Below are 15,645 nucleotides of genomic sequence, written 5' to 3'. Positions count from 1 at the left end.
TCATGTGTTATTACCCATAGATATAGCCATGTTGTGACACTCAGAAAAAGAAAGAACTTCTATGTTAGGCACAATCCCTCGCTTGACTGTACTGAACTCACCAAATAAATGTTGCTGTCCACAACCTCTTTCTTTGTTGATCTCCACTGAGACTTTGGAAGTGGCATACGGTAAGTATTGTGTAATTAGTCCATGCTCATTCTTAAAAAGTGCTGATAAGTGAATTTTCTCACAGTACTGGTTTGCTAGGGCTGGGATTACAAACTGGATGGCTTAATTAACAGAAATGTATTCTCTCACAGCTCCATGCTATAGGTCCAAGGACAAAGTAAAGGCAAGACTGTGAGGAAGGCTTTGTTCCTGCTTCTTTCCTATCTATCCAGTGATTTTCTGCGACTCTCCGGCATCCTTTGGCTTCTGCTACATTTCCACTTTCTCTCTCTTCATCCTCGCACGGTATTCTCCCTGAGTACACATCTGTGTCTAAATTTCCCTAATCCAGTAAATTAAGTTGTCACAACTAATTACATCTAAAAAAATCCTGTTTCCAAATAAGGTCCCATGCTGAGAAACAGGTTAGGATTGTAGCAAGTGAATTTCTAGGGAAAACAAGTCAATTCATGATATTCACCTCCTTTGCACTTTGCCTAGTTCTAGGGCCGTCTCCAGATTTTATTGCATTATCTTCACATGAGCATATGTGCTGAAGAATTAATTAAATCCACGTGGATGAGCTAAATATTGTACATGAGGTGTATCTATATGTCTCTAAAACAAAAGGAAGCTTATCTGACACTGGGTGGTGAGTCTGTCTCTTTCGAGGTCCTGGAGGCCGTCTTGAATCTCAGCCATGAACAGAAATAGACAAAAATGGCACATATGCATTGAAAGACTGCCAGAGACCGAGGAAATTTACAAGATAAATTTCTCTGTGTTTGAACTGAGAAAATTGTGTCTATGTGGACAATCTGATTACTCATCTCAGGAATAAAATTTCTGTCTTTCAAACATTGACGACAGTTAAGCCCTCCCACAATTTTGAAAGTCTGAGTTCACCCATATAGCTCCACAACACAGGCCCTGGAGTGCACGCAGGACTATGCCTCCCTGCCTATTGTTCTTGTCTTGTAACTGAGCACCATGATCCTAGAAGGAAAACATGAGCCAAGCTTTGAATGCTAATGATTTTATTGCTGCTTTAAAGTTGGAGAAAGAAAAGGCCAGAACTTTTCATTTCTGACAAATCCATGATCACCAATTAATCTTCATGGGTTTCTGAAACAAAGAGAAGGATTTTAGACAGAAGTAATAAATTGGCCTGGATATGACCTATGCCTGATATCTCTTTAATTGAGTATTCTCATTATAAGACAACACATTAAGAGAAGAGAGGGAAGATGGAGGAGGAGACTAGAAGAGGGAAAAGGGAGAGAAGAGAAAGAGAAGAAAGGAATACCTTGAAGAGGTTCTGAATTGACCAATGAATAAGAGTCAGAAAAATCTTCCAGGTGAATATAACACTAGACTTTGTGAATATGGAGAATTTTTCCATGTGTAAAGTTGGAACAAGGAGAATTGTGGCAAGGACAAATCTAGGCAAATGAGTTAACAGAACTTAAAATCAAAAATTTTAAATGAAAGAAATGAATAGAAGCAAGAATGAAGAATTAGGAAATTTACAGAAAAAAATCACTAATTATTGAATAAAATTATGATTAGTACCTAGGGAGGCCATCTTCAGTTGGTTTCCTGGTCACTGGTCACGCTGACCACCCTGTCTGCCTCTTCCACGTTGGCCGCCCTGCTGACCCTGACCACCCTGGCGGCCTTGGCCTTTTTGGCCACCTTTACCACGTGACTTTCCTTGTGCAAGCTCCTGGTCTCCTTGGAAAGTTTGACTGCTGGGGCCATTCTGCTGCTTCTGGCCTTTTCTTCCATTTTTGCCCTTCTTGCCATGCTGACCTTGAAATTCTCCTTGAGATTTGATCTGGGGTTCCTTTGGCCTTCCTTTACTTAATTCATCAGCTGCTTAGGCAAGAAAACATAGATCCAGAAAAGTATAAGTAAAGAGAATGGTAATCTGTCAGCTTAATTAAGTACAGGATGTAATCTACCATAGCCTGAATTGAGCAAGAGTAATAATTTACTCACTTACGTGGTATTAGATAGAAATGAGGGCCCAGTGTGCTAAAAAGAAGAAACAAAGAAACTCTGACACTTCAGAGTGCACATGCTTAGTTGGGTATCTCGTCTGCCCCATCACCATGTACTCACCCCTGTCTTTTGACTTTTCTACACCTACTATTCTACACCTGAACCGTCTACCCATAACTTCCCATGATATACAGGAAGTCATCCATAAGCCACCAGACTTCTCATGATATCTCAGAGAAACCACCAGAGTCACAATGTTTATCTGTAGGTATATATGATATCATGACACAAGCCTATCGAACAAGGGGAAAATATCAACCATCCCATCCTTTCCCAAAGCAGAACAATCGTATGACACTCCCCTTTCTTCTGTCACCTTCTACAAACTGTTACATTTATAGCTTCTCAAAAAGAAAGTAAATAAAACCCTCCCTATATTGTCTCCTTTTGCAAATTTTTAGTATCCATGATTAAATCTAAGCCCTCACCAATTCTTGCATCAATTTATAATCCCATGGCCATCTCTCTCACTTATAATCATTCTCTTGTGAATTCCACATATATTTGTGTGTCCTAGATACTTCAGCCACTAAGGCTCAAACGTTAAAAGAAGTCATCTGTACCCTCAAGCTGCTTAATCTTCATTATTGTCAGATTGAGAAAGAAATTATTGCATTACTACCCTGTTCAAAAGTCTCTTTGTGGTGCTGGCGTTTGATCTAGCTGTTAAGACACTGGTTAAGACATCTGCATCTCACACCAACTTCTGACTCCTAATGTGGACTCTGGGAGCCCATGGGGTGACTCAAGTCGCTGGGTTCCTGCCACCCACGTAGGAGACCTGAATTGAGTTCCCAGCTTCCATATTCCATCCTGGACCAGACCTAGGTGAGGCTGGCATTTGGGGAATGAACTAGCATTGGATACTTTTTCTGTCCCTCTGCCTGTGTGTCTTTCAAATAAATAAATAAGAGTAAATAAGTAATTTTCTAAAATAAAAACATTTTTGCCATAGAACAAATTCAGTTTGTCATTCATAGCAATCTTCACAATCTGAAACTAATTTATTTTTCCAACTTTATACTATATTTACTTTGACCATAGTGAAATATTCTGTATTTTAACATTATCAAAAACACTATAATAGCTACATGGATGTAGCAATGTATTTTAGGACTGGAACACATACAACCTCCTGTATGAGGCTTTCCTTTTCTTCCTTTGCTCTGAACTCACATAATACCTTCTTCTCCACTTTTCTAACAGTGAACCTCCTGAGACTGGGTCAAATCCTCCATGAGAATCTGAGTTCTTTAAGGATAAGAGCAATGTTTCATTGATCATTGGGTCCACAGAGCTGACAACAGGGTCCTGCCAGAGTGCTTGTTAAGTACTAGATTTTGTTGAATTAACATTGAGGGAGAGAACATATTGAATCAAAGCATTTCTTTCAGGAATTCTCAGATATGCACGCCCTCACAATGGCAGCTGAGGCCAGGTACCTCAGGCAGGAAAAAGAACAAAAGTGGTAACCCCACATTGAGTGGGTTTAAAGGAGCCCTCACACCTAAAGCAAATCATTCATTTGTTGTTTCCTTTGACCTTTTGTTCTTCTTTTACAGTGTGAAACTAAATCCTGTATAACAGAAATGTTAAGAAAGGAAGTTTTAAAGCTTAAATATGAGGTCTTAAACTAAAATAAAAACTGTAGAGATTTTAGATTAGAGAAGTAATTCAGTAATTCCTGGAATTCAATTGTAGCAAATGTTCAATCACTTAATTGAACTCAAAATAACTCACACTGTAGCTCTTCAACTTCTTCAAGGGCTCCTGCAAAGGAAGAACAAAAATAAATGAAGTTTGAAATGACATCATAAATTTCATCATAAATGAAATCATACATTGACAAGGTAGGAACTGGGAAACAAGACTAGGCAAAACAAGACTTCATGTATAAATGTTTTCTTTAAGTAGCAGACAAGTTGGTTGATCCATTTACTCAATTCTACCACTTTGGCAGCATAATTTATAATCCTTTAGCTCTCTCTTGTACTCTGACTATTCCTGCTACACACATTCTCTCACCTATGCTGTTAAAATTTACTTTAGGGGCAGACATTTGCTACCATCAACAATGTCAACATATAATTTGTGTTATTCAATCATTAATGATTTGTTACAGACAGATTTAGATAAAAGCATTTTACAAATGACTGGAGTGTCAATGTTTGCCTGATATTCAGACATTAGAACTCTGACACAGTGGATTCCACTGGGAAAAGCAAGAAGATGTTGCATATTTAACATTACTACTCAGGACCAGTACAACGTACAGTTTTTGCATTCTCTTTCTCTCTTTAAGACTCCTTAAACACAATTATAAGGAATTTCAAAAGACAAAACATTAAGGGTAAGAAAAGAATACAATACATTCTGAAGGAAAGTACACTAGAATATAAATTTACCTTGCTCTTCAAAGACATCTTCAGAAACACTACCTAGAATTTAAAGAAGATAAATTCAAAACACAACTTCATAAGACCCCAGTTGTGCATTTGTAGAAGTTCAAGTAGATTTATTTTCAAAAGTTAAGAAAATGCCTAAGAGGAGGTGGTGTTGTGGCACAGCAAGTTGAGCTGCTGCTTGCAGTGCTGGCATCCCATGTCAGTTGAATCCCAGCTGCTTTGTTCCTGATCAAACTTCTGAGTAATGCACCTGGGAAGGCATGGGATTATGGGCGAAGTACTTGGGGTCTTACCAAGTACCCCTCCTGGACGGAACTATTGGCTTCTGATTCTGGCCTGTCCCAGCTCTGGTTGTTACAGTCATTTGGGGAATCAACCAGCAGATGGAATATCCTCTCTCTCTCTCTCCACCCCTCGTGTGTGTCTCCCTCTATCTCTCATTTTGCCTTTCAAAGTAAATGAATACATAAAACACAAGTAAAATATAAAAGGCAAATGAGTAAGAGAACTCTACAACAAAAGAATTATAAGATTTAGATATATAATGAACCACAATTTCCCAGTGTAGGAACTTAATCCTGAACATTGCTTCTGAATGAACACTACAAAGGCAGTCAATTACTTGACTAATTATATATTTGTATATAATGAAATGGAAAGCCACATGCTTGTAGATAAAGATTATGTAACATCTTGGCCAGAGAAAATTTGAGACTACATACCACCTGTTACTATGTAGTTTACTGTCTATATTAACATAATTTTAATATTCAAAAAATTCTTTTTTTTTTCCTTTATTTTTTTTTATTATTTTTTTTAAACTTTTATTTAATGCATATAATTTTCCAAAGTACGACTTATGGATTACAATGGCTTCCCCCCCATACCGTCCCTCCCACCCACAACCCTCCCCTTTCCCACTCCCTCTCCCCTTCCATTCACATCATGATTCATTTTCGATTATCTTAATATACAGATCAGCTTAGTATACATTAAGTATGGATTTCAACAGTTTGCTCCCACACAGAAACATAAAGTGAAAAATAATAGATGATTTTTTTAAATGATGATGAAATCAGAGCAGACCTATTGTCATGTTTAATCCCAGGGAGAGTCAAGTTGGGAATTGATAATTTCTTTTTTTTTTTTTTTTTTTTTTACAGAGGATCAGTTTAGTATGCATTAAGTAAGGATTTCAACAGTTTGCACCCCCATAGAAACACAAAGTGAAATATATTGTTTGAGTACTCATTATAGCATTAAATCTCAATGTACAGCACATTAAGGATAGAGATCCTACATGAGGAGTAAGTGCACAGTGACTCCTGTTGTTGACTTTACCAATTGACACTCCTGTCTATGGCATCAGTAATCTCCCTATGCTCCAGTCATGAGTTTCCAAGGCTATGGAAGCCCTCTGAGTTCTCCGACTCTTATCTTGTTTAGACAAGGTCATAGTCAAAGTGGAGGTTCTCTCCTCCCTTCAGAGAAAGGTACCTCCTTCTTTGATGACCTGTTCTTTCCACTGAGATCTCACTCACAGAGATCTTTTGCCAGAGTGTCTTGGCTTTCCATGCCTGAAATACTCTCATGGGCTTTTCAGCCAGCTCTGAATGCCTTTAGGGCTGATTCTGAGGCCAGAGTGCTATTTAGGACATCTGCCATTCTATGAGTCTGCTGAGTATCTCACTTCCCATGTTGGATCACTCTCCCCTTTATTTATTCTATCGGTTAGCGTTAGCAGGTACTAGACTTGTCTATGTGTTCCCTTTGACTCCCAGTCCCTTCACCATGACCAACTGTGAACTGAAACTGATCACCTGGAACAGTGAGATGGCATTGGTACATGCCACCTCGATGGGATTGAATTGGAATCCCCTGGTATGCTTCCAACTCCACCACTTGGGGCAAGTCAGCCTGAGCATGTCCCAAATTATACATCTCTTCCCTCTCCCATTCCCACCACCATGTTCAACAGGGATCACATTTCAGTTAATTTTCAACACTTAAGAATAACTGTGCATCAATTACAGATCTAAACCAGTCATATTAAGTAGAACAGATAAAAAAAAACTACTAAGAGGGATAATGTATTAAGTTGTTCATTAACAGTCAGGGCTATGCTGATCAAGCCACCATTTCCCATAGTGTCCACCTCACTCCAACAGGTTTCCCTCTTGGTGTTCAGTCAGTCGTCACCGATCAGGGAGAACATATGGTATTTGTCCCTTTGGGACTGGCTTATTTCACTCAGCATGATGTGTTCCAGATTCCTCCATTTTGTTGCAAATGACTGGATTTCGTTGTTTCTTACTGCGGTATAGTAAAAATTCTTGCCCAGAAAGATGAAGTCTTCAAATAACTATTCTACATTTCAGGAATTTGTCCAAAACCCATCTAAAGAAACATTGAACTCAACTCTTTTATGTCACTGATTGTCTATTTTCCAAGATCTCTTTTTAACACCTTAGAAGCCTTGTCTATAATAATCCTTTAAGTCAGAAATTTTACCTATTCTCAATGGAACACTTATTAAACCAGATCCTAAACTTAATTTTTAAATAACTGAATTTTGTCTTTTCTCCTCCAAGGCATTATTAAAGCAAAGTAGCTTTCTTCCTTACTACAGTAAAGATAAACTCATCTTTGCCTCATCAACAGATTGTGTGATATTTTCAAACATCCATTATTTGACAACATTTTAAGCTATTTTTTCAATATTATTCACATTTCACCAAAAAAAATACTCTATAAAATATCCCAAGATGAGGTGAGCGCTTGGTAGAGTGGTTAAGTTGCCACTTGGGATGCCCACATCCCCTATCAGAAGGCTTGGTTCAAGTTCTGGCTCCTCCAGTTCACAGCTGGCTTCCTGTGATGCATACCCTGGAAGCAGCAGATGTCAGCTCAAGTCCTTAGTCCATGCTGCCCACATGGAAAACCCAGATTGAGTTCAAGGCTCCTGGCATCAGCCTGGCCTAACCCTGTCTGTTACAGCATTTGCAGGTTGAACCAATGAATGAAACCTCTCTCTCTCTCTCTCTTAAAAAAATGGGGAAAAGATGAAAAGAAATATTCAGAGAAACATAGCATTACACTTTATTTGATTTGAATGTTTCCCTGCTGAAGCAGGAGAGTTTGGGAAGGAAGTCAAGAAAGATATTAATTTGTCAACCAAAGAGATGCACAGCAAAGGAATTTCTCTGTTGAACAGGGATATTAAATATCCAACATATGAAATAATCAACAAATTCAGGATAAGTCTAACTCATTTCAGATTAAGTAAAAGCTGAAAGAGTGGTCACAGAACAAGACAGAAATACTTCAGGTTTTGAAATCTGATAGAGCTGAGTCTATAATACAGCTTTGCCACTTGTAGTTATATAAGCTGTGAAAAGTATTCACAAAGTCATAGTTCAAATGTAAAGTATAGGTAATAATATGTACCTCAAATGGTTGCAGTGAATAATTAATGGCATGCGTATATAAAAGACCAAATGCAAACTAAATTCCCAGTATATTTTAAAAATGCCTTTCCTCAGAACTTTACTGTTGTCTGCCATCTGCCAATCAAAAGGCATAGAGTTTGAGTCCCAAAGAATTTTTTCATACAATTCCCATTGAAGAATATGACAAATGGTTATATGCCTTTCAGAAATCTTTTTTTTTTTTCTTAATTTTTGACGGGTAGAGTGGACAGTGAGAGAGAGAGACAGAGAGAAAGGTCTTCCTTTTTTTTGCCGTTGGTTCACCCTCCAATGGCCGCTGCGGCTGGCGCATCACGCTGATCCGAAGGCAGGAGCCAGGTGTTTCTCCTGGTCTCCCATGGGATGCAGGGCCCAAGCACTTGGGCCATCCTCCACTGCACTCCCGGGCCATAGCAGAGAGCTGGCCTGGAAGAGGGGCAGCCGGGACAGAATCTGGCGCCCCAACCGGTCAGAGAAATCTTAACACTTGAGCATTCCCTTCCCTGTAAGCAACAACTTTATGTCACTATATGGCATACATTTGAAAACTCAGAAAATCTATTACAATTTTATATATTGTTTAATATTGGTAGTAGTAAATAATTTAATATTGTTGAAAAGTACTCTTTTCTTTATGCTTCTGCAAAATACCAAAGCATTTTATAAGAAAATAAATTTTCATTTCAATTTCTCATTGTTTGTCCTGCCAGATGTTTATTATCTGGATTTTGATGGCCATTGTAATAATTATCTGGGTTTTCACTTTGCATCCTGATATTTGGTACCATCAAGATGCATCATCTATCTTTTCTATTTAAGAGTCACATATTAAAAGATAATAAACTTCTCTTTTTAAGTATGCATTCCCCACTATTGCCTGAAATGATTCACTTCTAGGAATCCCTAGGTTTACTATTAATTCTTGCCTGACAAACTATTTATTACGTGACCAGACTTATAAATATTTTAAAGAAAGAAGTGAATGTAATGGGAAGAATGTAATACTTCCTGCTAAATAAGAAAATTTTGACTGAACAAATGAAATTTAATTAAAATTCAGCATTTCTATGTACACGTGTTTGATATGACATAAACAAGAAATATAGTAAATCATAGAATTTTTACTCAATTTAGATGTCATATCTCACACAGAATACACAACTTTAAAAATTCTATGTTAGAAGAGCAAAAGTTATACCATGAAGATGCTGACTTGGGACATAAGCTCAGTGAAAAATAGAAACTAATGCTGGCTCCTCTCTTATTAACATATTCTATGATTATAAACTCCAAAAATTCTGAACAGCTACAATGCAACTCTGCTCTTTTCCACGAATTTTCTCCCTTCATCCATTGTATCATCCCTGTTTCCACCTCTTACCATCATCTATCCTCTGGGCTGAAGTCAAGGCCAGCAGGACCATTGAGAACAAGAGCAGCAGGATCTTCATGGAAGCCATGATGTCTCTCCCTTTGATGCTGGAGAACCCTCAAGCCCACTCCTTTATAAAACCAAGAAGAACAAAGCCTCCTTTGAAAGCCATGGGTTGAATGCTTCTCACCATTATCCAATTTTCCATTTGAGCCTCAGCCAGACTTGCTGAATTGGGTCAAAGGGCTGGTCAAGATCCTTGAGGGGAAATCACAAACAGATTATTTGAAACAATTGTTCACACTCATCAACTATTAACTATAATTATAAGCATAAAAATTGTCCTCCATTTTTTAACTTTCTGTCTAGAACTCTATTGTCTGTTCTATTCTTCCCTGAACTTTGTTCAACTGTCAAAATGTCTATCACTTCAGACCCCTTTCCTGTAGAATGAGCCAACAGAATCATTATGAAATGAAATGCTAAAATAACAGAAATATAGTTGCAAGATGAAAGAACAAGATGTAAGACTCCTAAGTTGTTACACAGCTTGGAAAATGAAAACTATTGCCAGTAAAAGATTAAAACCAACTTTTGAGTCAGAAAACAAAGCTATCCAAGACATATTTGAGTTCATGATTTGAAGGAACTGTGAAATCAAAAATTAAAAATGATCACAATAATTAATTGATTAGAAAACAATGTCATGACAATCAACAAAAATGTCATGTTAGAATTATTTAGTGAAGCCGGCGCCACGGCTCAACAGGCTAATCCTCCACCTAGCGGCGCCGGCACAACGGGTTCTAGTCCCGGTTGGGGCGCCGGATTCTGTCCCAGTTGCCCCTCTTCCAGGCCAGCCCTCTGCTGTGGCCAGGGAGTGCAGTGGAAGATGGCCCAAGTGCTTGGGCCCTGCACCCCATGGGAGAACAGGAGAAGCACCTGGCTCCTGACTTCGGATCAGCACGGTGCGCCGGCCACAGCGGCCATTGGAGGGGGAACAAACAGCAAAGGAGGACCTTTCTCGCTGTCTCTCCCTCTCTCACTGTCCACTCTGCCTGACAAAAAAAAAAAAAAAAAAAAAAAGAATTATTTAGTGAATTATGGATGTTCAGCTTGGAAACAAGAGTAGGAGTAAGAATGATAATTGTGCTTAGTTATAAAAAATAATAAGCTTGTTTGTATAGTTCAGGAAGGTACAAAAAGCCATTGACTTAAAATGTGGATATTTTGTTGGCCAGATAAAATAAGTTCTTAGACTTACTTAAGTTATCTCAGATCATTTAAAGTTTTAAATTATCTTAAATAAAATGTAATTATCTTAGAAAAATATGAAAACAAATATCTTAGAATTATTATAATGTAAAATAATAAACCAAGTTCTCCAGGGAAAATCAGTTTATTATCCCTGGATATTCACAGGCAGTATGTGGTCTATAACTATCTTGTTTAAAAAAAGTTTGAGAGACAATGAAGCAGAATCATTTTGTATTTAATTAACTTTATTTTTTTTTTATTTACTTGACAGGTAGAGTTTTAGACAGTGAGAGACAGAGACAGAAAGAAAGGTCTTCTTTCCATTGGTTCACTCCCCAAATGGCCACTACGGCCAATGCTGCCCCAATCTGCAGCCAGGAGCCAGGTGCTTCTTCCTGGTCTCCCATGCAGGTGCAGGGGCCCAAGCACTTGGGATATCCTCCACTGCCCTCCCGGGCCACAGCAGAGAGCTGGACTGCAAGAGGAGCAACCGGGACTAGAACCCGGTGCCCATATGGGATGCTGGCACCACAGGTGGAGGATTAACCAAGTGAGCCACGGCGCCAGCCCTAATTAACTTTATTTTTAACAAGTGATTGATGGAAGAAAGACTTTTCCTTCTTCTAGCTGAAAATCAATGTTTCATGATGTTTTTATCACTCTTAAATAATAAAAATCTAATAATCACTTTATGAAAATCAGCCTTGATTCAATATATTAAAATACTCTAAACTATGTAGTGGTCATGGTTTGATATTCATTCAAAGTTACAACTATTTTCCTTCTGTCCACCTAATGCCTTCTGTATGCAAGTCTTCTGGCCAGAGAGTGTGTTAAGCTTCTTTTTTCTTCCTTACCTACTCTTCCTATCAGTAGTAGCTTTTTGACAACTCCTGAGCTGGAGTGAAGGGGTGGGATATAATAAAACAAAGAAAAGCTTGAAAGCTCTTATTTGACTGGTGTCAAATAAACTGGACCTATATTCTCTAGGACTGGTAGATTGTTAAAGATGACTGCCTATCATAGAAATAGGTCCATGTGTTCTTTAGACAGCTTCCCATTATTGGTACAGAATTACTTAAAAATATCATGTGAGAACAGATATATATTTTATCTGATTAGTACAATCTAGCTGTTGAGTTTCTTTCTCCCAAGATCCCATCATTTCTCCAATTGGCATTTATAACTGTTCTAGAACTTTCTTTCAAGTCTACCAATGTCTTAATAGACAAATGTGTACTCATTTCTTGATTCTGTTGTCATTGCTGAATTCATATTTTCTATTCTCTTGATGAAATAGTAGTTCTGTCTACAAAATTGCATAAAACTCTCAGGTTCTTCTACTTCATTATTCTCTTTTCTCTCCTAATTGGCTCTTCTTTCTCTATTCAGCCATCATCAACTTTGAGTTTTTTCTTTGTGATTGGTTAAAAAGTCAATTGAGGGCTATATAATTCAGGTAAAGCCGATACAATTCATTTAGGGATTTCAAAATTTCTGAAACAAATTTGGTGTAGACCTCTCTTTTGTGGTCATCCTCCCTTGAAGAACTGAGACTAAAGTCAAGAATGTGGGTACTGGAGCCAGTCTTGTGGCTTAGCAAGTAAAGCCAGCACCTGGGATGCCAGCATCCTGTTCATATCCCTGCTGTTTCACTTCAGATCCAGCTCACTGCTAACGTTCTTAGGAAAGCAACAGAAGACAGCCCAACTGCTTGGGCCCTTGTATACATGCAGGAGACCCAGAAGAAGCTCTTGGCTCCTGGTTTTGGCCTGGCCCAGTCCTCGCTGATGCAGCCATTTAGAGAGTGAACCAGATGATGGAAGACTTTCTCTCTCTCTCTCTCTCTCTCTCTCTCTCTCCTTCTCTCTGTGTAACTCTGCCTTTCAATTAAATAAAAATAAATCTTAAAAACAGAATATGGGTACTTATTTCTCATCCTCCACATCTCTTTGGATGTGATCCTCAAAGACACTGTTGCATCAAAAAAACCTGCTTTTCTATCACATGTATGTCTTCTACAGCAAAGATGTTTCCTTGTTACAGTAAAACATTTTTGGCAAAAGGCAAAGTATCTTCTCTGAACCCAGTATTTCTTCAGTTCAAAGGGTTTTAAAGAGTTGCAAACTTGCAAGCCCAGTTTTTAGTGTAAAGTCCCCTTGATTGAAAGAAAACTAGGGAAATCAGATGTTCTTCCCTTGAAGAGTGTCTAGCCTGTGCAAAGTACTTCCACCTTCAGCAGAACCTTGTGTGTCATGAAAAGAAGGTGTTAAAACTTACATGTTATGAAATGAGATAAAATGAATGTCACAGAAAAATGTAAGATCACTAGGTTGTCTTATGAAAAAGATGACACTTTTAACTGTGTTGTAAAGGAAGTACACTATGCAATTCCCTAAGAAACATACAGTGAGAGCCTGAGCCATGATTGTAGTAAGTGGATCAAAGAAAGAAATTTGAAATATTATTTCAGGAGTAGAATAGAAATGATAGAATAGAAAAAGAAGTAAAAGACTTTTTTAACTTTGTTTGTTAAACAACAAATTAACATTAAATCTCACAAAGATGAGTAATCAAAGAATGAACAAAATGGATTTGGAGAAGAGTTTCAGGTGTCTGAATAAGATCCAAGTGGAAATGTCTAGTGTCTTACATGTACTTGGAAAATAGGTGCTTAACAAACAGAAATTAATATATTATTAAACAGCTCAGGATTAGACAATGGGGTAAAATATACATTTGGGAGTCACAAATGCATAGATGCTTAAAACAATGGCAGTGAGATACACCCCAAAACATAAGTCAAACAAGAACAGAAAGAGGAAGACTGCTAAACACTTTCCTGTGAAAACCAAGAATTAAAACATAGAGAGAAATCAAGAATACTGGGCCAAAGAAAAGAAAGAAGTCATAAGAAAAGACTTGGTGACATCAACAGCAACAGCAACAGAAGAAAATATTAAATGTCTAGGGCAGTGTAAAGTGTTGAGTCAGTACTTCTCAGTAAAAGATGGCCCAAGTCCTTGGGCCCCTGTACCTGCATGGGGGACCCAGAAAAAGCTCCTGGCTCCTGGCTTCGGATTGGCACAGCTCCAGCCATTGCAGCCAATTGGAAAGTGAACCAGCAGATGGAAGACTTCTCTCTCTCTCTCTCTGTCTCTCCTTCTCTCTGTGTGTAACTATGACTTTCAAGTAAAAAAAAAGTTTTTTAAAAAGTCATGACTTCAAAGACAGACTTCTTGTATTAATCTGGATTCAGTTTCCTCATGTGTAAACTAGAAGCAATAAGAAGTGCTACTTATTTGGGTTATTACAAGGATGGACTCAAAGTATGTAAAGTTTATAGAAAGTGAATAGTATTCAGAAATGCACAATTATTGCTAGAATTCTTGTATTATTATATTTCCAGAATGCAGTGCTGAGAATGGGCATTTGGAGCAGTGGTTAAGATGCTGCGTAGGAGCAGACTCATGGAATGACAAATGCCCTAAACAGCACTCTGACCTCAGAATGAGCCCCTAAAGCATTTGGATCTGATTGAAAATCCCACTAGAGCATTTCGGGCATGGAAAGCCAAGATATAGTGGCAAAAACGGTTCTGCATGAAAGATCTCAGTGAGTGAGACCCCAGTGGAAAGAAGGGGCCATCAAAGAAGGAGGTACTTTTCTCTGAAGGGAGGAGAGAATTTCCACTTTGCATAGGGCCCTGTCTAAATAATGTCAAAGTTTGTGGATTCAAAAGGCTTCCAAAGCCTTGGCAGCTCATGACAAGAGCCTTGGGTGGTCACTGACATAAATAAGAGTGTCAATTGTTAAATAAACAGAAGGAGTCACTGTGCACTTACTCCCCATGTTGGAACTCTGTCCTTAATGAGGTGTACTATGAGAATTAACAGTAAAATTTGTCTTCAAACAGTACTTTATACTTTGTGTGCCTGTGTGGATGCAAACAATTGAAATATCTACTTAATATAAAGTTGGTTTTCTGTATATGAAGTCAATTAAAAACAAATCTTAATGGAAAATGGAATGGAAAAGAGAGTAGGAGGTGGGATGGGAGTGAGGGTGGGAGAGAGGGAATGGGGGGAGAGAGGGAACATTGTATCCCTAAAAGTTGTACATACGAAATTTGTATTCATTAAATAAAAAATATTCAAAAAAAAAAAAGATGCTCTGTGGGAAACCCATATCCTGTGCCTGGGTTCCAATTTCAGCTTCCTAATAATTCACACCTTGGAAAACAGCAACAATGGTTCCAGTTCTTGGGTTCCTGCTGCCCCCATAGGAAATCCAGTGTTAATTTTGGGGCAACTGGCTTCTGCCCGGCCCAACGCTGGCTATTATTGGCATTCGTGAAGTGAACCAGAAGCTCACAGGAAGATATCTCTCCCTGTCTCTCTCTCCTTCCTCCCATCCCTTGGCTTTTCAAATAAAATGAAAATAAATAAAAATAAATAATTTTTAAGTGAATGCAGGGGAAAATGACATAGAATGAAATTATGGGGCAGTAACAACTAAGACAGAGGATAAGCTATCAACATATAGATCAATTGGCACAGAAAAAAAATCAAAGATAGATTAAGAGAAAAAGAATTTTTCAGCTCAAATAATGCCATGTAAATTAAAAGAACAAATCAATAAAAATAACATAAAATAAATTTAAAAGTCCAAACTAATTAAATCCCATCAAAGTTTCAAATCTACAAATCTAATTAGTTCATAAAAGTGTCTATATAGTGGGGAGTAATAAGCATAAATACTCAGAAAAAAAATTCAGACTGGCCTAATAAATATAAGACTTGATAAGAAACCACAGATAAAATTAAAAAAATCTTACACTGCAGCTAGAAGACAGTTTTTTGTAAATGTTAAACCAACCGGGATTAAAAACTTGATAAAGAGTGTAAATTAATGCAAACAACTGGGAAAA

At 37.9% G+C, this 15,645-nt stretch overlaps 1 protein-coding gene across 1 annotated transcript; it reads right to left on the bottom strand.

The window, feature by feature from the left end:
* Positions 1-1,170: 1,170 nt before the first annotated feature.
* LOC108175719 (anti-sigma-I factor RsgI) lies at positions 1,171-9,619 on the bottom strand. Its single transcript, XM_017338106.3, has 5 exons — positions 9,468-9,619; positions 4,620-4,652; positions 3,955-3,984; positions 1,723-2,025; positions 1,171-1,275 (listed from the first exon to the last, which is right to left on the bottom strand). Exons 1-4 carry the CDS (start codon positions 9,544-9,546, stop codon positions 1,754-1,756), a joined length of 414 nt encoding a protein of 137 aa, XP_017193595.2. The 5' UTR covers positions 9,547-9,619; the 3' UTR covers positions 1,171-1,275; positions 1,723-1,753.
* Between the last annotated feature and the right edge of the window lie 6,026 nt (positions 9,620-15,645).

Source organism: Oryctolagus cuniculus, chromosome 9, assembly GCF_964237555.1.
Source record: "Oryctolagus cuniculus chromosome 9, mOryCun1.1, whole genome shotgun sequence".
Lineage (NCBI taxonomy): Eukaryota > Metazoa > Chordata > Mammalia > Lagomorpha > Leporidae > Oryctolagus > Oryctolagus cuniculus.
The sequence above is the reverse complement of the archived record's forward strand: the minus strand, read 5'-3'. Positions and strand labels throughout refer to the sequence as shown.

Bases quoted from the DNA above. Each gene is read 5' to 3' on its own strand.
- LOC108175719 (XM_017338106.3), bottom strand. From the start codon at position 9,546: ATGGCTTCCATGAAGATCCTGCTGCTCTTGTTCTCAATGGTCCTGCTG. The intron at 3,985-4,619 runs GTAAATTTATAT...CTTCCTTTGCAG, and splicing joins AGATGTCTTTGAAGAGCAAG to GAGCCCTTGAAGAAGTTGAA. The intron at 2,026-3,954 runs GTGAGTTATTTT...TTGCCTAAGCAG, and splicing joins AGAAGTTGAAGAGCTACAGT to CTGATGAATTAAGTAAAGGA.